General features: G+C 41.5%; 1 protein-coding gene across 7 annotated transcripts in view; it reads left to right on the top strand.

Annotated features, from left to right (window-relative positions):
• The window catches only part of Ae2 (anion exchange protein Ae2), a 228046-nt gene that overhangs the window by 169050 nt on the left and 36633 nt on the right, over positions 1-22363 (top strand). For 6 of the 7 annotated variants that reach the window (XM_084591397.1, XM_084591398.1, XM_084591401.1 and 3 more), the window contains 6 exons: positions 13236-13564; positions 13898-14037; positions 14627-14726; positions 15838-15989; positions 20823-21001; positions 21900-22124. In XM_084591397.1, the coding sequence (XP_084447523.1) occupies positions 13236-13564; positions 13898-14037; positions 14627-14726; positions 15838-15989; positions 20823-21001; positions 21900-22124 (1125 nt within the window). The remainder of the gene's footprint in view (positions 1-13235; positions 13565-13897; positions 14038-14626; positions 14727-15837; positions 15990-20822; positions 21002-21899; positions 22125-22363) is intronic. The other variant, XM_084591396.1, reaches the window with a different exon arrangement.

Genomic DNA, 22363 nt, shown 5'->3' on the forward strand with positions numbered 1-22363 from the left:
GCCAACTAGTGATCGGACAATGCTGTGCTTATTAAAACATCCTAAAATTGAGCATTTGTTCGAGATTTGAATGCAAGCAGTTCGAAGCGGGGAAGTAGCCATGTAGTTTTTGCCAGAAGGAACCAGACTGATGAGTCGGCTTCTCAGTCGTATAGGGGAGTATTTATGCCATCCTTCAAGCTGTAAATCCCTTTAAGGTTGGGGGCGAACAAGCATCACGGGCTCCATAATTCAAGTGACCAGCAAAGCGTGCTGTTCGGTGACTTTCAGACCCTGAAAATTTCGACTGGTAATTTGAAAGTGACAGTTTATTGCATGGTCTTATACTATACGTCAAGCCCGTGTGCAATGTGTGTGAAAACATTTTCAGAGCAGCAACGCTGTCTCATACAGGGGAGAAAACCTGGGCCAGGGGGCGCTGCGCCGCTCTGTGCGTCAGCGCCCTCCATGGAGATCCCGTCAAAACCTACGCGCAGTGCGGCCGCGTCGTCTGCTCCCCGCCGCATAAAAAAGCATGCTGTCGTCTGCTCCGCGCTGCTCTCCAGCACGTGTTTGCGCGCACGCGCTCGGTTGTTTCTCTCCTCCTCTGGCCGCATTCTGGCCGCCGTCGCGCTCCAACAAAGGGTGCAAGAAAAAAAAAAACTGGAATGAAAAAGTGACTCGTGAAAGTGTTTCTCTCTCTTCTCTCTTTCGTGTTGAGACGATGGTTGTCGGTTGTTTTTTTAGGTATCTCGCACCTCTGTTTGTAACTGGCGTTGCCGCAGCAGCCATCGCAGAACCAAGTCGGCCTCAAGAAACAGATATATGTCATTAATGCCATCACTCGGCGCTTATAAAGGGAAAACACATACGTTAATCGTCCTATCCTCATACGCCATCCTGCTTCGGGAGCTCAAAACTGCGCATTCGCTAGAGGAGATAACTGAACTAGGGATTGCACAGCGTAGCTGTGGAATTAAGAAGACAAAGGTTTACTTGGAGAGATGTCCCCGCCTGCATGAAAAGTCGTCAGGCATTTCCTCGCTCTTCGTCTCACGGAGAGAGGAAACTGCCGAAAGAATGGCACGCCTCGGCTTCTCGTCAGTGATCCTGGTCGTTAAGAAACCTCTCATCGTTAAAGGTAGATAAGTCATTGATTTCGGATGGCAGCGCCACAGCAGCGAACTCCCCCTGACCGCTGTCAGCAGGAACCAAAGGGTAAGGCGGCATGCTTTGTGCCTTTGCAGGGAACGCGTCCTAAACGCGCCGAAAGCAGGCACCACGGCGCCGGCAGCATCGCCTAAAACGTCTGTCCCCAAAGAGTTGAATAGGCCCCTTTCAAGTGAGCAGTCACAAATGGAAAGGAAGCTCCCCAACCAGCGCCCGGAGCACTCGTCGCTGTGTACACGCATATCAATTCTCAACGAGAAGGCTGGACCCTCCATTCTCTGAACAACATGGAAGAGACGTCAAGAGGTGCCGCCTCAAGTCCTTCAAAATACCTGTCGCTTGCCTCTGCCTTCGAGTACCGAATTCGCTTTCATGTTTTTTTGTTTTTGTCTGAGCCTGCCAACAAGCGCTCTTTGAAAACAATGTCCGCGGCGATCAATTAACCATAATTTCTCACTTTCGAAAGCACCGATAAAAAGCGTGCCTCCAGCCAGCCTCTATGTCAGCCGGGGCACAGAAAAAAGCAAAAATAAGAAACACCACTGGCAAAGAGCGCCGGCTTTGCGCGCACAGACGCACGACCATCCCCCCCTCGTCCTCACTCTCCTTCTCCTGCTCCGCTTGCACGTGCGGCTGCCTGTAGCACGCGCTCCCGAGCGAGCGGGCTGCGCAGACTCCGCAGACAGCCGCGCGCAGCGCGGGCGCGGATGCGCGTAGGTTTTGTACTTCCTCTCCGCTCCGCTGGAAACCGAGCGCTGGCGTCGCGGAGCAAACTCCAGCTTTGGTTCCCTATACCTTACCAGGTGAAAACTTTTTTGTACGTCAGGTTGGAAGTGAGTTTCACTCGTGGGCGGCTCGTTTCTACACAGTTTGTGTAATTCGGTTTTGGGGACCATATATACACGTTCCGAGGTTCCGGATGCAGAGCGGCGGTTCGGGCTAGTCACTCGTGTTGTTTTCCTTCCTCTCCTGCCCAAGAGTTGTGCTGATGTGTGAGTGATTCGTTCCGTCATCGGACAACCATAAGTTCGCCTCATGCAGCAGAAGCCCATATGTGGCCCTCTTTTATTATTTTGGTCCATGGCCCTTTACCCAAGCATTTCACTCCAGAAGAGCCGAGCACCAGGCCGGGGGAAATCTTGTATCCATTGAAAGACCAGTGGGACCCGGCAGCACACTAGGGATCAAACCTGGTACCTCCTGAATGCTAGGCAGATGCTCTACCACAAGGTCACTGCTTATTTTTTTTCTTTATTGCCAACTTCAAAACCTCACTTTGGACACACAAACTGATATGCAACCTAGAGCATGAGTCAAAAAAACCTCGCCACCTCAGGCTACATAATTCATTACAAGTCAAGCGTATGTATAATGTAACAACGCTTCCATTCTTGGAAGCCACTCAGGCACCGGGTCCTGTGGCTTAAGCGGTCGATGACATTGCCAACGAATTCACGAAAATATTGTTATTTTCCTCGCACCAGTGTCTGCATGACTGAAAGCCATCCTGGATCGCTAAATACTGTGCAGGCCCAATACCATGATCATGTCCAGCTGTAGCCCATCATCATTTTGATTGGGCACAAATCTAATTCCGAATGCATCCAGTGGTAGGTCTTTTTTAATCGTTCGTTGTAGAATGTCCCAAAAGAAAAAAGCTTCCCAACAGTCTTAGGAAAACATGTTTCTGGCTTCAGCCTTGCGTTCACGCTGCTTTTGTGCCGCATTAACATAGATTTATGCACGTGCTGTAGAAAGAGTGACGAAACATTAAACATGAAACGCTGTTCTGTTCTCGTTCCACACCGTACTGCTCTAGGCTAGCCCTGTCTTGTTTCGCTCTCTAATGAGTTCCACAGCAATTGAAAAAACTTGATCTTCCGCAGCTTTCAGGCTGTATTCCTGTAGCTGTTGTGGCAACTAGAAATTGAACAGTAAATTTGGTTCCGTGCTTATACCACAAGTTTTCTGTTTGCTCCTGCAGAATGTTATCGAAGCTCGGTGTTGGCGATATCAGCGGCTTCAGGTCCAAACAACCGCTTTTTTTTCCGTGGCTGCTCCCAGGTGGCGCAATCACAGTTCGCATGCCATGGGTAGACCTTATCTCATTCTTAGTCCATTTGAGAAACAGGAGCACAAGAAGCAGCGCTTACTTTGACCATTAATTGAAAGGGGGAGAGGGAAGTGCTGGCGGCTGTTTGTAGAAACCGCAGCCTACCTGACTTCTGGAAAGTGTAGGAGGGTTGCAACATTCTGTCCGCACTCTTACACACATTGCTGTTATAATTCTGCCCTCAGCTTGAACTCAGCCATATTTTATCTCAGTGTTACAAGGTGCATATATGGTACTTAGTCATTATATTTATGAATGTGAACGCAGGAACGCGCGTCATATTGGTAATCATAATGTAGCCGCACTCTTTTTGTGTTTGACTTCGCCAACCAATGTAGTAATATGCGAAGGCGCCCAGATCTTGAAAGTACTTTCCGACCTGATTTTGGGGTCGAGCCACCAAAATTTCGGGTATGTCTGGGCCAAGTCGGTTTATAAAGTGGGTTAACTCAATTTTGGAAGTGCGCAAGTCATATATGGGAGTTGGAAACCCAAATTTTTAGGGTGGGCCAATTCCATGAGTTACACTGTCTGTCACCTTTATACACACATTAACAAGCTAATGAGATCCATCCACTGCGCACGGATGGTAGTTGATGACGACATGCAGCGCACAGTGCGAGAGAAAGTGGCGGTCAAGCACTCGGGGTGATGGACAGCTAGTTAAGAAATGCCATTTCGGTCTTCAACGAGAACTTTCTTCTAGCTTCACATTAACACGTTGCTGGTTAAGCCTTGGCTGGAAGGCCATTTTTGTTCCTTGGTCTGTAAACTGTCTTCTCTGTAAAAAACCGGAGACCATTGAACACATCTACCTTGATTATCGGAACGCGATTTTCCCATAGGACATCCTCCAACAAATTATAAAAAAAGATTTTCTGTTGCAGTCTCGTGGCATCCGGTTTCTACCTTATACGGAAAAGGACAGCGTGCCTTTGAATATGTTTATGCTACTAGGACTGCACGGTTTGTGGAAAGTGCGAATGGCAGTTCGCAATTAATTCCGATGTGGATGTTCGGCCTGCGAGGCAGTATTTTAAGAGTATTGTTTACATTGAAGATGTTATCAGGAGCCAAAGTGATCGCCACGAGTGAATTTGTATAATAGATGACCTTGCAAATTTGGAACGGTTTGGTTCAACTGTTCACCAAGTGGGGTGGAAGTGTTTATTTTTTTTAACATATGTTGTACAGTTCTTGCCAAGCCGGCAATAAAGAAAAAAAAAAAAAGCAGCGAAAGCGGTGTTGTTGCTTTCTACACAAAATATTTAGGTTCAAATCCTCTCTGCTTCGATGGCTTTTTTTCCCTGTGCTCAATAGACGCTTTACGCAAGACCCGTGGTTGGGTTTGACCGTGTTAAATAGTTCTCTCGCACTAAAACGTTTGCGCCCATTCATGAGCACAGGAAAAAAAAGCTTGTGAAAAAAAAAAAAAATATATATATATATATATATTATGGATGTGTTAACAATAATTAAGATCCCATGACCATTTTTTGTTCTCGATAAAATTTTTCTATGTGGTGGGCGAATGTCTTGATACAAAGGAATGAACATTAGTTTTGCAAGATACGCCGTAGTTTCCTCTGAAAAATATAGCATATCATTAGAGGTGGAAAATGCCGGTTTTGCCATTTCAAAAGGTTGCAAGTTTGGAGACCTGATACTTGCGCTCTAAAATTTTGTCAACCATCACTTTTTTACTCAGTAAAACTAAATAAATATTACTTTTACAATAACTATTAGAAACATATTGTTACGTGGTGGCAAGCGATGACAACAGGAGAACGGAGAATAGAGAGAAGATGCTCGATGGTCGTGAGATGACGTTTAATTAATGAATCTGTGAGCGGGCCTAGCGCGCGCACTCCTGCCCACACCACTGCCCTCTTCTTCCTCCTTCGTCCGTAACATGACCCGGGGCCACCGAGTGATCGTCCCGATCGTAGACGAAGTTTACCGATGATGATTCCATGGCATGATGATGAGCGTGTCTGGATGCTTGAAGAAGAGGAAGAATTGTAAGAATAGAACGGCTTGCCAGTACGATGTCTGATGTGTGGTGATCCACCTCCCCTGGAGCTGTCAACCATCCGTCACCAGAGTCCATTGGACCGATGGCTCGAGGTCACGTTGGGCAGCTTGGGCGGGGGTTGCGTGTTCGTGTCCATCAGTTCCTTCGGGTCATTCGGGTTCTTCGGGTCCTTCGTCTCTGTTCTGATTGGTCTGTCTGTTCTCCTTGTCTTCAGGTCCGGGCTGGGGGCTGGGTGGTGGTAGTTGGTCAGGTCTGGGCTTGAAGGGCTGGGGCGAAGCTGCTCGGTGATGTCCCTGGGCCCTCGGTCGATGGTCCCGGCTCAAAGATGGCGTCGATGCTTCAAGGCGAGGATGAGGATATGACATACGCCGCACCTCCAACCAAATGTTACGTGGCGGCAAGCGATGACAACAGGAGAACAGAGGACAGAGAGAAGATGCGCGATGGTAGTGAGATGACGTTTAATGAATCTGTGAGCGGGCCTAGCGCACACGCTCCTGTCCGCGCCACTGCCCTCTTCTTCCTTCTTCGTCCGTAACAATATGTTTTGTTGCTGCTGTTGATTTTGTAAGAAATCGGAAACTTTGCTTCAGGAGCGACACACTCCAAAAATCTCCACATTCAACTTTAGAGGTAGCATGAAGCTTTAAGTTCTTTATACTGAAACGTTTTCTCTTTATTATGTAGTTATTATGTACTTAATTTCTGACAAAATTTGGAGCGCTAGCTCGTTGGGTGTGTGCTCCACAACGCATCAAAATCGTCTGAAATTAAAACAGCATCATCTTCGATTTTTCTTGAAATCCCTCTCAAGAATCTTCAGTACCTCAAAAATATTATGGACTAAAAAAGTATTGCATTATGTTGTTTAAAATTATAAAAATAGATATAAAACTGAGCGCTTGTCCTGCAAATTGCCATTATTCAGCCCTACATTCTGGCACGATTAAATAAAGTGTTGCACCTGAAACTTTTTCTCTATATCATCCAGGCCTTGTTCCTTACTGCTGGAAAAATTTGAAGTTCTAGAGGGGTTAGTTCGTTTTTTTTTCATATCTTGAAACCAGCCAAAATTCGAAAATTTCAAAATGTGGAACTTTCATTCGAATTTAAAAAGACTACCCCAGCTTCAATTTTTATCGAACTCTGCTAAAACAACACTAAGGACTGTACAAATATTGGGGATTAAAACATATTGCATTATATAAAATAAAGTATAAAAATACATATAAAAGCATGTTTTTTTATTCTATAGAAGTGCTCAGGGCTTCCGCTTAAGAAAAATTTTAGACTTAATATTTTCTGAATTTAGTTACATTTTATCTTACGCAAAATCCAAAGCCTTCTCATTGCCTATAAAGTTTTTTTATGCTTGTTGAAGATAGCTTAAAACGGAATAAATTCGCTATTTCTGGCGATTTAATGGACGAATGTAAGTGGCAGTTGAGCTTTGTGTCTATACTGTAATTTCATTTTTTGCGAGGTGCACTGGTATTCAATCCAGTTCTTAATTGTTATTTCATTTCTCAGTTATGACAAAAATTAACAATGATCTTTTTTGAAGACCATTTTTGTAATGTGCACTTAAGTACAGTCATCAGCAATACGCTTTGCAGCATAATGGTTTTCATGGAATTTTAGGTTTATTTATGGCAGCAGCATGTAATTGTTATGTATTGTATTGTTAAGGCATGTAATTGTTATTCAACGGATACAGGATATGCGTGAACCTGTCCACCTGAACAGTGGTGTGCTTGGCCAGTTGGATTAAACCTAGTTCAATCTCGGGCTTTGAGTTTAGCAGTAGAGTCTCCAACAATTTCTAATTTCTTTCCTCTTTATATCCTGGATTTCTGGACAAGTCCATAACATATGCGCAAGATCGGCTCTATCCCAGAATAGTTTACATCTATCCAAAAATTTCGAAGTCACAGCGGTGGCGTGGAGGTAGAAGATCCACCCCGAATCCAAGAGGACTGCGGTTCGAATCCCGGTGCCACGCAATTCTCCACTTGATTAAAAAAAAATCTGCGTGTCGATGGAATTGCATAAACAAGTTTGGGGTGCGACCTAATGCTGGTGAACACCTCTGGCAACACACTCCTTCACCAGAACAGGAGTTAGCCACCTTGGCGCAGTAATTGGCTGCAACCTCCCATGATTAGTCCTATAAAGCCCCGGCCCTCAGTCACCAATGGCTGCGGAGCAACTGACCACGGTGGCGGTCAGACCTGTAACACAGCAGGGGGTACTAAAAATTAACGAGGGTGGCAGGCATCATAATTAAGCTTAATAAGCGATATAAACTGAAGGTTGTACAGGCCTACGCACCTACAGGTAGTCATGATGACCAGGCAGTTGAAAGTTTCTGCGAAGGTCTAGAATTGGCAATGCGGAAAGGGAGGACTCATTATACTGCACTAATGGGCGACTCCAATGCCAGGTAGGGAAAAAGCAGGCAAGAGACCAGGCAATGCGTGACTATGGCATTGGCTCTAGGAATAGCAGGGGGGAATTACTTGTTGAGTTTGCAGAGCGCATTAAACTAAGAATCGTGAATACCTTCCTCGATAAATGAAACAACCGGAAGTGAACATGGAAAAGCCTCAACAGGGACTAAAAATGAAATCGACTTCATACTGTGTTCTAACCCACCTTTATGTAGGGTGTAGAGGTAATCGGGAAAGTGCGATGCAGTGACCACAGGATGGTAAGGTCTCGAATTAGTCTAAATCTGAAGAGGGAATGAAACAGATTAGTAAGAAAGTTTATCAACGAATTAGCGGTGACGGGGACGGCAGAAGAGTCTAGGATCTCTCTACAGAATAGATATTCAGCTCTGACCGAGGATGATGACATTAGCGTAGAAGCAATGAACAATAATTTCAAAGATATCATTACTGAGTGCATGCACTGTAGAAGCAGGTGGTAGGATAGTTAGAAAGGATACTGGTAAGCTGTCTAAGAAGATGAAAGATTTGGTTAAGAAAGGCCAAAGTATGAAAGCTTCCAAACCAACAGACCAGATAGAACTGGCAGATATATCAAAGCTAATCAGCAAGCGTAAAGTGGCCGATATAAGGAAGTATAACATGAAGAAAATTGAGCATGCTATAAAGAACAGGAAAACCCTTAAAGCGGTGAAGAAGAAATTGGGCATAGGCAAAAATCAGATGTATGTGCTAAGAGACAAGGCGGAGAATGCCATCACGAATGTGGACAAGATAGTCAAAGTAGCCGAGGAGTTTTATATGATCTCTGCAGTAGCCAAAGTAGTCGGGACAATAATGAGATTGGCAGTAGGGAAAAGCAGTCGGACGTTCTGCTAGTGACGAAGGACGAGGTTAAGAAAGCTTTACAAACTATGAAAAGGGGGAAAGCAGCTGGAAAGGATCAGGTAACTATAGATTTGTTGAAGGACGGTGGGGATATCGTGCTAGAAAAACTAGCCACCCTGTATATGCAGTGCCTGATGTCATCGATGGTACCGGAACTATAAAAGAACTTTAACATTGTCTTAATTCATAAGAAAGGGGATGTTAAGGATTTGAAAAAATTACAGACCAATCAGCTTACTATTTGTTAATATAAGCTATTTGCTATGGTAATCAGTAATAGAATCAGGACAACCTTAGACTTCAATCAAGCGAAAGATCAGGCAGGTTTTCGTAAACGGTACGCTACTATCAATCATATCCATACCATCAACCAGTGATAGAAAAATTCTCAGAATATATCCAGTCCTTATACATAACATTCATTGATTACGAAAAAGCATTTGGCTCAGTATAAACTTTGGCGCTCATGCAAGCATTGTGAAATCAGGGTGTAGACGAGCTGTATGTGAAAGTACTGGAAGATATCTATAGTGGCTGCACAGCAACCATAGTTCTGATAAAGAAAGTAACAAAATTCCTATAAAGAAAGGTGTCAGGCAAGGAGACACGATCTCCCCGGTACTATTCACAGCTTGCTTAGAGGAAGTACTCAGAGACTTGGAATGGAAACAGTTAGTGATAAGGGTAGATGGAGAAACCTCAGTAATCTGCGATTCGCTGATAACATTACCTTGTTAAGTAACTCAAGGGATCAACTGCAAAGAATGACTGATGACCTAGACAGGGAAAAGCAGAAAGGTAGGCTTGAAAATCAATATGCAAAAGACTAAGGTAATGTTATAGCCTCAGGAAGGAACAGCAGTTTACGTTAGGTAGCGAAGCACTGGAAGTAGTAGGTGAATGTCTACTTATGGCAGGTAGTGACCACAGATTCGAATCATGAAAAGAAAATAACAAGGAGAATAAGATTGGGATGGAGCGCATTTGGCAGATATTCACAGATTGACTAGCAGCTTACTGGTATCATTGAAGAGGAAAGTATACAACAGTTGCATCTTACCTGTACTCACTTATGGGGCTGAAACGTGGAGGCTAACGAAAAGGTTTCTACTTAAGTTGAGGGCAACGCAGAGAGCTATGGAACGTAAAATGGTAGGTGTAACGTTAAGAGATAGGAAGCGTGCAGAGTAGGTCAAGGAAATAACTCAAGTTACTGACATTCTAGTGGAAATCAAGAAGAAGAAATGGGCACGGGCAGGACATGTAGTGCGAAGAGAGGATAACTGATGGTCGCTTAGGGTAACAAACTGGATTCCAAGGGAAGGAAAGCGTAGCAGGGGGCAGTAGAAAGTTAATGGGCAGATGAGGTTAAGAAATTCGCAGGGGTCAGATGCAGCTAGCACAGGACGGGGTAATTGGAGCAATATATGAGAGGGGCTTTTGCCCTGCAGTGGGTATAGTCTGGCTGATGATGATGAATTGTTATAAAAGAATAAACAAGGCATTAGTCTACAAATCTTGATATATTAGTAAAGTTAATTACTGCCTGGCAAGCCCTCTGAGTATGGTTCAAGGGTCCCAACTTTCTGCGGTGGAAAATGTGAAATTCCGCAGACTGAGTGCAAAAAATTCGCACATTTCCGCAGATTATAAAAAAAGTAACAAAGAAATTGCACAGTTTTCAGAATAAAAACAAAGAATCCATGAAATTTTGCGGGAGACTTCAAAGTACGCTTCAGAACGCACCTCACGTTATATTGAGGAATATGCGTGTGAATTTTGTTCCCGAGCTCTTCAGCGTAGCTAAATCAACCTTCATCACCAGACTCGAAAGCCGCTAGGAGAAGGCAGCTTTTCAGAAAACTTGCGGCGAAGCGGGGGGCGTGCAGGTGCAAAGGAGAAATTAAATGGCTCTATGGATATAGAAACGAAGGCAGTACGAGATATTGAGGAATGTAAGGCATTGGGAGAAGTGAGTAGAGTAAGGGATGAAAAGAGCATCATATGAGTGCAGGATAGCTGGAAACACGTAGTGGTGGCATGTATAGGTGGCGGCTGCTGCTATGTGTGGAGGCTGCATGCAATAAATTATCGGAACATTGGCTTCACTCGATTACAGAGTGCATCTGAAGTGTTTTCTTATAAATAATGCCAAGGTATTGATTACTTCCGTATGTTAACTCGAACCGTTTGCATTTTTGTGATGGGTTGTCTGCTGTTGCTGGCCTTAGCAGTTTGAGAATGCATTATGATTGTTCCTCGCTCGTATTGCATTCGTGTAAATAAAGTCAAATTGCCATTGTTATCTTCATTTTATCGTTCGCACTAATGTCTAGCAGCAGTGCTAATGTGACTGCTAACACACAATTCCGTGGAAAATTCAGCTCCACTGCTCAGCACTACTAAATGAGGACTGCTAATTGGTGCTGCAGTTACTTCTCATTAATTTGGTCTTCAAGGGACCAGAAAAAATGTTCGAAATTACCGAAAGTTAGAGTTATTGAATATACCTGACAAAACTGCAGAAACCTTTTTACATCACAGTAATTTTGTATAGTGAATATCTGTATGATGATTGTCTGGATTTGAGATAAAACCGAAGTGAGAACGACGCTTTTTTCTGGTTTAGTCAAGTGCTTTGTTTGGGCACCCTGTCGGGAACATTAAAAAAAAAAAAAAAAAAAGAAAAAGAACATAGAGCAGCTTCAAAATGATAAATGCAGCCGCCACCCTTTTCGCAATTGCGATCCAGTAGCAGTGATGCCCCTTCCCAAAATCAGCCCCATCACGTTTTGGGGATTCTTCACCGCACAGTCCACGTGGTGAAGTGTGCAGTGTGGCGAAACAGCACTTGTCCAGCACTCAGTTTCGATGTACCGGATGCAGTATGCGGATTCACACGAGGGATATAGGCGTTAGAGCAGCATGACGCCATTCCAAAGAACTTTGAGAGCACTGCAGAAATCTTCACTGGAGAAATGCGAAAGCATGCGCATTGGTTGCTCTTTAGTAGCTAGCTCCTAGAGCATCATGACTTGGCACTTTTGAGTCATGAATAGACACTATTCATAGTTATGCCTTTAACTTGCACAAGTCATGGATTATTATGATTGGATTGGCCATTGGATCGCCGATCTGACTGACTCACGCAAAGTGACTACGACTCATGATTGTACTATAATGATGCACATGACATGACATTTATATATCACTTGTCATTACATACACATTTATGACTACCTAGTTTCATCTTAATGTGATATCATAAAACAGGTTACATTTTGCTTACATGTCGCAAATATAGACGCTTTCGCCGTAATAGAAAAATAGAACAGTGACGTGCCAAGCAGCATCCGAAACTGTGCGACTAGCTGATGCGTGCACCTGATCGCAGCCGCAGGATGGCATGAAGTTAAAGAAAACGAAACTGGGTGACAGAGCTATATTTCAGAAATGGGGAACTTTGATCGTTCCTGCCATAGCCGCACGAAGTGCACAGTCACCACTGTTTGATGCGATTGAGGTTCAGGGAGGCCTACTTTGATGATTTATGGTGTCGTATTGCAGCACAATCGCCCGTCTAAATTAACGAGCGTCCGGCGTCATACACTATACTTCGGTGACGGCCGGGACCACACTCCTAGTTGGAATTATCCGAATTGATGAGATTTTTCTATATTAAGAGCATCAGCAACAATGCATATTGCTCATACAACATTGCTGTCTCTAACTCGTGCAGATTTTTTAATGCCTCCAAAGTTTTTCTTTTCATTTTGCTTCGTGTAAAAAAGTCTGATGTTAAATAATACAACTCACACACTTTGCTCAGGTCGTGCTGTGGTTACCAAAATTAGTATTTAATGTTCTTATAGGAAGCTTTCACATATAGAATTAATTACATTGCTTATCAGTGCAATAATCCTTGGCTTCAGATTTATTTTTGCTAACGATTTTAAAGTTTATTATTAGCTAAAAATTCTTGCTGCCATTTTATTATCAACATAGCATTAAAGTACTTTTTAAAGATGGTTGGTAACAGAATCTTAACTAAATGTCTATGCAGCATGGCTGTTTTGTTGCGAGTAAGCTCTTGGTGTAGTGCGTCATTTACAAGGGCATAGTATGTCCCTTTCCTGCCTTTCCTGTTACATATTATGAGTGCATATAATATGTGGATATAATTTTCAGGTTGTTGACATTTGAATTTTTATGTGACATGTGACACAGCATTGAATATGCAATGCATTTAGGTATCTTTTTTTTTTTCCTTCAAATTTACGCACAGATGTGATGTGAAACTTTAATTGTAGCAGTAATCTTGCTTTTCTGCTAAAGCCATGGAGATGCTTATATACATGATGCCACTGGCTTTCTTTTGCTGCATTTTTTTTTTTTTGTAGGCACCTTTTTTTTTTTTTTTTTTTTTTTTTTTTAGGTGTATTGGACAAAAAGTATGACTTGCCTAGTTACTTATGTCATGTCTGGGTAGGTTTTCAAATAAAGTGATACTTGAAAGTGTTACTGCATATTAGTATACTTTCTTCATCTATTTTCTTTGGTCCTCAAGCTGAAAGGTTGTTTTAAAAATATTTTTAAACAGCAGGACTCTGAGGAGGACGGTGATGAGGCTACCAGCGAGGAGAATGTTGAAGAAGATGGCAAAGCAGCCAAGCAGCCCAAGGAGACTATGGAAGATGTGCCTGGTCCAAGTGGCATAAGACTTAGCGCTTCTGCAAAAACTGTAAAGCCTTCTGGTGTCCGTGAGCCACCCCGTATATTCGTCACCAGTGATACAGAGCCTGAGGTTGAATTTCTGCCAGCCCAAATCAAGCCAAAAGCTTCTGATGTGTCTCTATCTGAAAAGCCACTCAAGTCATCCTTGAAGAAATCGTCCATTTCACCTGATGATCAACCACTCGGGAGCTACGGGTGAGGCTTTTCCCATTTTACTCAAAGATGCTTGAATATTGACTTCATAGGGTTTTTTTTTTTCCTTTGCTTGCCTCTGTTTTTGAAAATAGGTTGGGTTCAAGCAGCCTTATTACTTTGAGTATTTTCAGGTACCTGTAATATATACAAAGTATAAAATATGTCGTTTTATCACCAAACGAATTTCAATGTTAAAATAATTGTTTAATTGCTCACTTTTTGTGCATGAAGTAGGCTGGAAAATTATGGTTTTAAAATTGTTTACTCTGTCTTTCAGTGAACTGAATTGTGATGTAATAACAATGTTTCTTTCTCCCTCGTAATGGTGTACAGCTTTTTTCCGAACCTCGACACACGGACTGCAGAATATGGCAGGCAATATGCTGATGTCCCACTGTCTTCAACTGCACGCGAATCTTCCCAAGAGCAGAATGAGTCCGATGGGACACAGCATAAAGTTGCTTTTATTTTGGGTAATTATCATGTTTTGATATTTTTTTGTTTAACACGGCAGCAGCAACTACTTCTGAACTATGCACCTGTTTTGAACTCACTTGTGGCGGTATTGATAGACTTTCTCCTTTGTCAGAGTTGTCACTTTGAGTCACTTTGTAGGGCTGCAATATCTGCTTCAAGCTTCCTAATTTGGAGTGCATTCTGCTAAGCGAATGTTTATTTCATAGCCCTAATATGTACAGGAGAAGTTAGTGAAGTTATGATGAGGTGCAGTGCACAAGCTAGTACAAGTTTTGGAGGTGTTACAACAAACAAATGCATCGTCAGAAGGGCACTGCTAAAGAAAAATCAGAAAATCGTTTGGCCGCAGTTGTGATTTTCAAGCAAATGGAAGTGGGCTGTGATGAACTTATGTGTTCATACGGAAGAGTCATTGTGTCGTTCCGCACTGCACTTATTTGCAGTGGGGGAAGTTGTGGCTCTCCATACTGGCAATCGGGCACTGTTTGGCAGTCCTGCTGAATGTGACATTGATCATTTTAAGCAGTCAGTCTTGGAAACCTGAAATGACACTAAATGCAATGGAATTTCCATTGCATTTTAAAGGGTCGGACTCCACGGAAGAAGCATCTCCACCACAGCCAGCAATTGGGGACTTGCAGCCCACATCTTCAAAAGGAGTCGAACCATTTCGAGCAAAAGATAGGTGAGCATGGTCATTTCAGCAGAAGAACAATCCCATGATGCTGATTTGAGCATGAGTTCTATTATGCTGCTTCCAGATTAACATGCATGCTCCTTGAGATTCTAAAACTTTATCAAACCTTAGCCAGTAGTTGTGTATCTTAGGCAGTTGCTTTGTGGGAGTGAAACTACCAGCCCACTATGTATGTATGAAAGATGAAAAACAAGATGTTGCTTTCACAAAATTCTGTTAATTATACCCAGGTAAAAACAGCACAAAAAACACTGACTTTGAGAGGAGAGGACAAACACTGCGCTGTCTCGCAACTGAGATTTTTTCCTAGCGAAACAGCACTGTTTTTTTTTTTTTTTTTCAAAGTCTTTGTTTCTCGCTTGTTTTATTTGAGTGCAAGCCCCTCCAACACTTTCCTAACTTTGTTGTGTTTAAAACTGAATTTCATCATTTGTTTGTTTACAAAGAGGGGTATCGGTGTAATTGATAGCCAAGTGTGAGGAGGGCCCATGGAGTCAGTGTTATTGCATTTCGAAAGGACTGTACTTGTGCCAAGAAGGGTAACTGCAAAAACTGCACATGCAATCCACAGTGCAGCTGGCTGCAGCGATCGAGCTAATGCTGTTACAAACTTGCAGCAGCAGTGTTGTTACACCATCTATACATGTTTACGCAAGATCTGACTCTGCATGCAAAGAAACAAAAGCGCTGTAGCAGATCTGATAAATAAGCGGTGTGATATAAGCCTATTTTGAAAGTAGCAATGGTCAGATTTTTCTTTAGTGCCATTTTAAGCACTGTAGTGAGACAGTAAGAGCTAATAATGTGATGGCCTCGTCCTGGATGCATGCGTAGCAACTACAATTTTAACTCATGCAGACTAGGTTCTTTGGACTTGAATTGTGTGTACACCACAGCCATGGATTGACGATAAGGAATGAGTGTGGAGCATTCATAAGTTAAGCTTAGAAAATTTTCATCTCGCAGCTACTGTACAGCTGTTTTATGTAGATTGCATTTCATCAAATGCTCTCTTGAAGGCACCATTTTTATACCATACAACTTCGCAAGCTTCTTGCATTTTCGTGTATAGCATTAAGATAATTTTTGTTTCTGCTAGGCATCACCACCATCACCACAGGCACAAGCGTCGTCGCTATATTTATGATCCAAGTCTTATGGTTCTTCACGATGCTGAAGACAAACATAGGGTGGTCACTGAACCTGAAGAAGCCATGACACTGCAGTCAGCTGACCTTGAAGAGATGGCAAGTAAGTTCACCAGTTCATGGCTGTTGCCACTCCCATTTGACTAGCAAGCATTAGAAGAGAGAATTGTTCAGTTTGATAAAAGCTTGTTTGTCATGATATCACGATCACCTTGAACCCTTCACAGTGGCCAAGTATATAAGCTATGAAAGGTGACCAATCAGTCATCAAGGTGTGTAGTTGGGGAAAGTACTATTCCACTGGTGGAATAATTCATTTTCTTCAGGACCTTTTTTTGTTTGGGATAGTTGATAAATGGATGGCACAAGTAAACTTATGTGTTCCCGCAACGAACCATATACATGCATGAATTTTCCTCTTTTTGTGTGCTTGTTTGTTTTAGTTGCAGTACTGCCGGATAATGAGTTGTGGTTTGAATATGCTTAGTTGGTGAATGAGGTAATGCTTGTTCAGTCTAAATTTGCTGTCACTAGAGCTAAACTTAGTGTCATGAAGTTTCATAGAAACCTCACATTTCATAGTGGTCGGAATGAAATTTTTTGAAGTATGCACACTAAATTTTTATTCTGTTTTCTCTTTTGGAATGTATGTAAGACAGCTGTGTACGTACTGACTGCACAGTCTAATGGTAAATAGTTTATAATTGAATTTCTTCTGTCATATTATTTCAGTTTGTTCCAGTTAACAGCCAAACTGTAACTGTGATGTGCGAATGAACTTTGACTAAGGCGTAAAAGAATTGGCAATATAATTGCTGCTTGGTTTTAATTCACCCCAACTGTTATGCTAGCCTGGCCTAGAGCCGAAAGTGCAGTGAGTGAACAAGGGTTATAATGTCAGTATATTTTTATACTTCACATGACCTCAAGTCCATTTACTGACCTTAGCCACTGTTTGGCTGCTGAAACCAAAGCTGAAACTTGACAGAAGAAATTCAGCTAGAAACATTTACTGGGTCTTAGCAAATTCCGTGTGGTATTCATGCACACTAGGGTCATTCTATGCTAAGTGATCCAGCGTTTTTTTTTCAACCATCACAAATGTTGTTGGAAAAAACCTCACAGGTTTCCAGCACTTAAAGATTACATTTGCTGGTGTAATTTTTTTTCCAATATTTTCATGCTGTGATGGCAGTTTTATTTTGAGATATAACTGCTAGAGAATGCAGTGAACAGTTTTCTTTTAGAGGTAATTTTGATTGTTGAATTATTTTAATGGTAATGGAAGACTGAAGGGTTGCCGAGAGTCACAATTCAGTTTATTTTCATACCACTCATAACATAGGAAATATAGCATACAGCAAAACGTGCAAAATTAGAGAACATTAATTTTTTAAAAATGCTCAAAGGCAGAGAGGCAATTTTTTAATGCTCAGTAACAGTTCATGGAACAGATAAATGTAAAAAAAATATTTTTGGTCAAAAATATCCCACATGATTTGCAGGCAAAAAATGCCAAACAGTGTATCCTAAGCAGAAACGTCAGTTTTGAGCATCAAAAAACTGCTCTTGGTGAGCAAAGCAAAAATGCATGTCAAATAAATACTTTTAAGAACCTTTGGCCCTGTGTAACAAATAAGGACAGTTTCGAAAGGGTATCGTTTTTAAGTGAGAGATATTATTTTGAAATTCTAGTCTCTTAGGTGCTTTCCACAGGTGCATGTTGATTTTGAGAAACAAAAAACTACCCCTTCTCTTCCAATGAAAAATGTGAAATCAATGCCTTTGAATGCCTTACGTCCTGCTCAGCAGATAAGGAAAATTTCGGAAAGTATTGTTTTAAATGCAAAAAATCATTTTCTGAAATTTCAATCCTTTAGAGCGCTTCACACAGGTTCCAATATGTGGCTGCGGGAAGTGCTCCAAAGGACTGAAATTTCAAAAAAATGTTTTCTCGCGTTCAGAGAATAAGCCCCTTTCAAAACCTTTATTTTTCAAGCTGAGCATAAGGTTCTTAAGGGTCAATATTCCCAATTGTGCCGCCACTAAGGGCATCTTTTGCCTCTCAAAACCGCCATGTTGGCTGAAAGAAGCGCTTGAATAGAATTTTAAAAAAGAATTCCTATATAAATAATAATTTCTGGCAGTTAAGAAGCAACACTTCTGAAACTTTCCTTATTGTTAAACAGGGTCTATGGACCTTAAGAGTGTTTATTTCATGTTTATTGCTTTGCTCAACAGGGGTAATTTTGTTGCTCAAAAGCAATGTGTGGCTGCGGGAAGTGTTCGAAGGGACTAAAATTGATAGAAATAGTTCCTCTCATTTAAATATCACTCTTTCGAAACTTCTATTATTTGTTAAGCATGGCTTAAGATTCTTAAAGGCATTTATTTCACATTTTTCATTTGGACAGAAAGAGTAGTTTTTTGTTGCTCTGAACCAACATGTCAATGGGAAGCGCCTAAAGGGCAAAAATGTTAAAAAGAATATCTCACACTTAGAAAATTATATCCTTTCCAAACTTCCATATTTGTTGCACAGGGCCTAAGGTTCCGTAAAAATGCTTATTTCACATTTTTGCTTTGCTCATCAAGAGTAGTCCTTTGCTTTTCAAAACTGACTGTTTGGCATTTTTTCTTCCAGAGCGTATGGCATATTTTTGACCGAAAATCTTTTTTTACATTTTCCTGTTTCATGTTTCATTACCCTATGTTAAAGGTTGCCTTGTTGCCTTTAAAGATTTTTCAAAAAATATATATATCCAATTCTCTAATTTTGCGTGTTTTTCTGAGTGCTTCTTTGTGCAATGAGAAAATTAGAAACATGCATTTTTGTATTTATCTTGGCAATCCTTCAGTCTTCCACTAAGAGAATTAAAATAATTCAGCAGTTCAAATTAATTATACAAAATAATTTTGCTCACTGCATTCTCTACCAGTTATACAGTTACTCGATTTAATGAATTCAAGGGGAGCCCCAAATTATTTCATTATTAGAAACTTCATTAAATTGAGTGATGCATTTGTCAGTCACTTAATTTGATGCAATCACCCATATGGTGTCGCATCATCCAGAAAGCTTGGCATCATATTGTCAATTTGCGCCAAAAATGAAATTGTGGCCCACGGGAACAACCGAAACCACTAGTGACTATGAAACGAAGCAACAAAAATTGTCACCTCTACAAGAAGCGCCCCAGGGAAGTGCAAATTTATCTCCCAGCAAAGAAGTTGGTGATCTGTAAGCAATGACTGCAGGTGCATCCAGTTCATCTTTTATCCCCTCGTGTTTTCCAAAATCCTGTACAGCAGATAGAGGGCATCCACCGCTTCACCCGTCATCTGGTGAATCTAATTTGAAATTAAATCTCGTATTGCACGGCGCAATTTAGTAGAAGCGAGGTGAAGGTGCTCTCCGATGTTACCGTTGTCTTGCAATCGATAAATATTTGGCCGTTCGCTACACAAGATACCACATATTAACACCTTTGCACTTTTATTGCTTGAAAAAAGTTCTTTAAATTGGGAGAGATCATGCAGTTGGTTTCGTTACGTTGGACCCTAAGGACGTCTGAGAGGGAATCGCGATATTTTGTTAAATCGGGAATTTTGTTAATTTGAGTTTTGTTGAATTGAGTTTTGACTGTATCACAAAATAAAAAGTGCCATCAGGATGTGAAAAAGTAAAAAAAAAAAAAAAAATATGTGACAACTGTAATTTTTAAGTGTAGAGAACCTATGAGATTTTTTCCAACTAAATCGGGATCACTTGGCTTGGAATGACCCACTAATGTCATGAACACCATTTCATATTATTTTAAAAGAGAAAATGTAAGCAATACTTTTGTCTGTATTCCTTTAATGTTTCAGATATAACTACATATTAGTAATATAGCTATGGGCTATATTACTAATATGCAGAGGGCTATGGAATGAAAAATGGTAGGTGTAACTTAAAGAGATAGGAAGCGTACAGAGTGGGTCAGAGAAATAACTTGAGTTAATGACATTCTAATGGAAATGTAGAAGAAATCCCCCAAGGTGGAGTAAATTTGTAATATGGGAGTAATTACTCATTTACGTCCACCCAAGTGATACCTTTACAAGTGAAAGCTACAGCTTTCTCTGAAACCTTTTTTTTTTTTTTTTTTTTTCAACTTTTTTTCTTTCACTATCCTGAGAAAACTGTATAGCTTTCCTTTGTAGCCGTACGGCTGCCCTTGGGTGCATGTCAGTGAGTAACTACTCACTTATTATAGCTATTAATCCATGTTAGAGAGGTAAGACACCAAATTTTGGTTGCATGTTTACTTCATGCTAATGTTGCATAAGACATCACTGTACATGGATCACCATATGGTATTCACCTGTGACTGCTGATAACTTATGGTTGAACATCTTTCTCTCCCCTTTTTCGGTTTTAACAGCTGAGTGATGGCTTTGACATCAAAGTTTCATGCAGATCACATAAAAAAAGAGATGTATTTCCTCCTTTGTTGTTTTTATTCACTACAATGCTGAAGCCAGCCTGTCTGAAGAGCCAGAATCATGAGCGAGGAAGCAGCGATCCTGTTGCAGTTTTTTCATCCCTCACTTGACCTATATAGAGCTTTGATGCCATAGCTATTGCTCAGCTGTTGAAACCGCAACAGCTGAAAGAAGAAATCTGATTATAAATTATTTACCTATTATAGGTAAATACCATGTGGTGACCTGTGTTGCGTGTTGGCATCATTACAGAGAACAGAACGCGCAGCTTAGTCTTTTAACCCTGTAATAAGTGCAATAAAAAGGTAGCCATAACTTATGATGTTCTGTATTTATTGCTTCTTTTGCACACATATTGCTTCTCTTACCTCACCAATCACTCAGCAATTGCCTATAAACCATATTTCTTCACATAATCTGACTTTTTTTGTGTGTGTGTTTGTTACAGGCCACAGATTTGAGGACCAGAAAGGCATGCGACGACACAAGATTCTTGCAAAGAACACTGTGCTTTCATTTATGCAGCCTGCATCTGAAGATTCCTCTGAGAAGCCATCTGCACCAAGTGCAGGAAAAAGATACTCCGTACCATTCGTGAAGAAGCTTTATGATCGAAAGCCACATGAGGTGAGTGGAAGGCTTTCAAACATGTTAATATTGGATGTCATTTATGTGGTGATGACTAGTGAGTTGCTGCAAGTTAAATTTTGGTTTCGGCTGCCAATAGATTTTACAATGCTCAGGTACCGAGTACCATAATTTGAGGTATGAGGCTCTGTAAAAAATGGAAATTTGGAATAATTTACTGCCGTTAAATTTTGTAAGACAGTCACAACAAGTTTCGTGATGTTCATCTCGTGAAGTAGCTGGCCAGCTATGCAGAACTTATCTAGCCTATAACAACCCCAGTTTTGTATAAGGTAGTGATTTACTGGTATGCTGGAGTCTTGGAAGAGATGGAGAGGGGGCAGCTATAAGCCAATGCAATGAATGCAATGCACATAGCATGGCCTGTTAAGTGTATATGTGGATCTGGCACCCACAGGAATGTAGAACAGGCATTGCTTTTGCAGATTGTTTGGACACATCAATAAAACTTGAAGAAACATTGATGCAACTACCAGTTCTTGCCTTGCCATTATGTGATAATGACAAATGGCACTGATATAGTGCAGGAACCATCATCTAGAGAATTTAGACTGAAACATAAGAAAGCATAGCAGCTAGGTATTCAGCTTCATTTCAGTGGCAGCATCAGTTGCGTATTGGAGGCTGTTTGTGAAAACTGCTTGTTCATTTTTCCTTTGTACCATTGGCTCATTGGCCTGGACTAATCTGTTCTAGTTGTGCTGCTCAGAGACAGCCCTCTGCTGTCTCGCATATCACAAATGCTTGCTCAGTTTGCTAGAGTCTTGTCTAAGATCTGCCTGTTAACCTTTAGTAGCGAGTTCAATAATAACTTGAATCTGAATTTTATATTGAATAACTTATTAAATCTAGAAGCACTTGCTGATGTGATGCACAGATCTTTGTGGAGCTGGATGAGCTGGTGCCAGAGACATATGAGTGGAAAGAGACAGCGCGCTGGATCAAGTATGAAGAAAACTTGAAAGAAGATGTGGATCGCTGGGGAAAGCCACACCTGGCCTCGTTGTCTTTCCATTCACTGCTTTGCCTGCGCAAGTGTATTGAGCAAGGGACTGTGCTCCTTGACCTTGAGGAAAAAGACCTTACAGGCATCGCAAACAAGGTAGAGTTGTTTGCTTTTTTCTCTTCCATCTCTTCCAGTGTGCCACTTTGATCACTCTCTCAGCTTCATGCATTATTTAAGGTGAAAGAGAGTACTTGAAACAATGGTTCATTGCACAGCTGCCTGCTTTTTCAGTGGTGCAAATGGCATGTGTCATTTGAAACTACCATGATGAGGCCTCCACTGGTCTCAGTGAAAGCAGTGCCTTGGTCCCCTGCATAATTAGGTGGTGCATAATA

The sequence above is a fragment of the Amblyomma maculatum genome, chromosome 1 (assembly GCF_055883805.1).
Source record: "Amblyomma maculatum isolate TAMU_Amacu chromosome 1, ASM5588380v1, whole genome shotgun sequence".
Lineage (NCBI taxonomy): Eukaryota > Metazoa > Arthropoda > Arachnida > Ixodida > Ixodidae > Amblyomma > Amblyomma maculatum.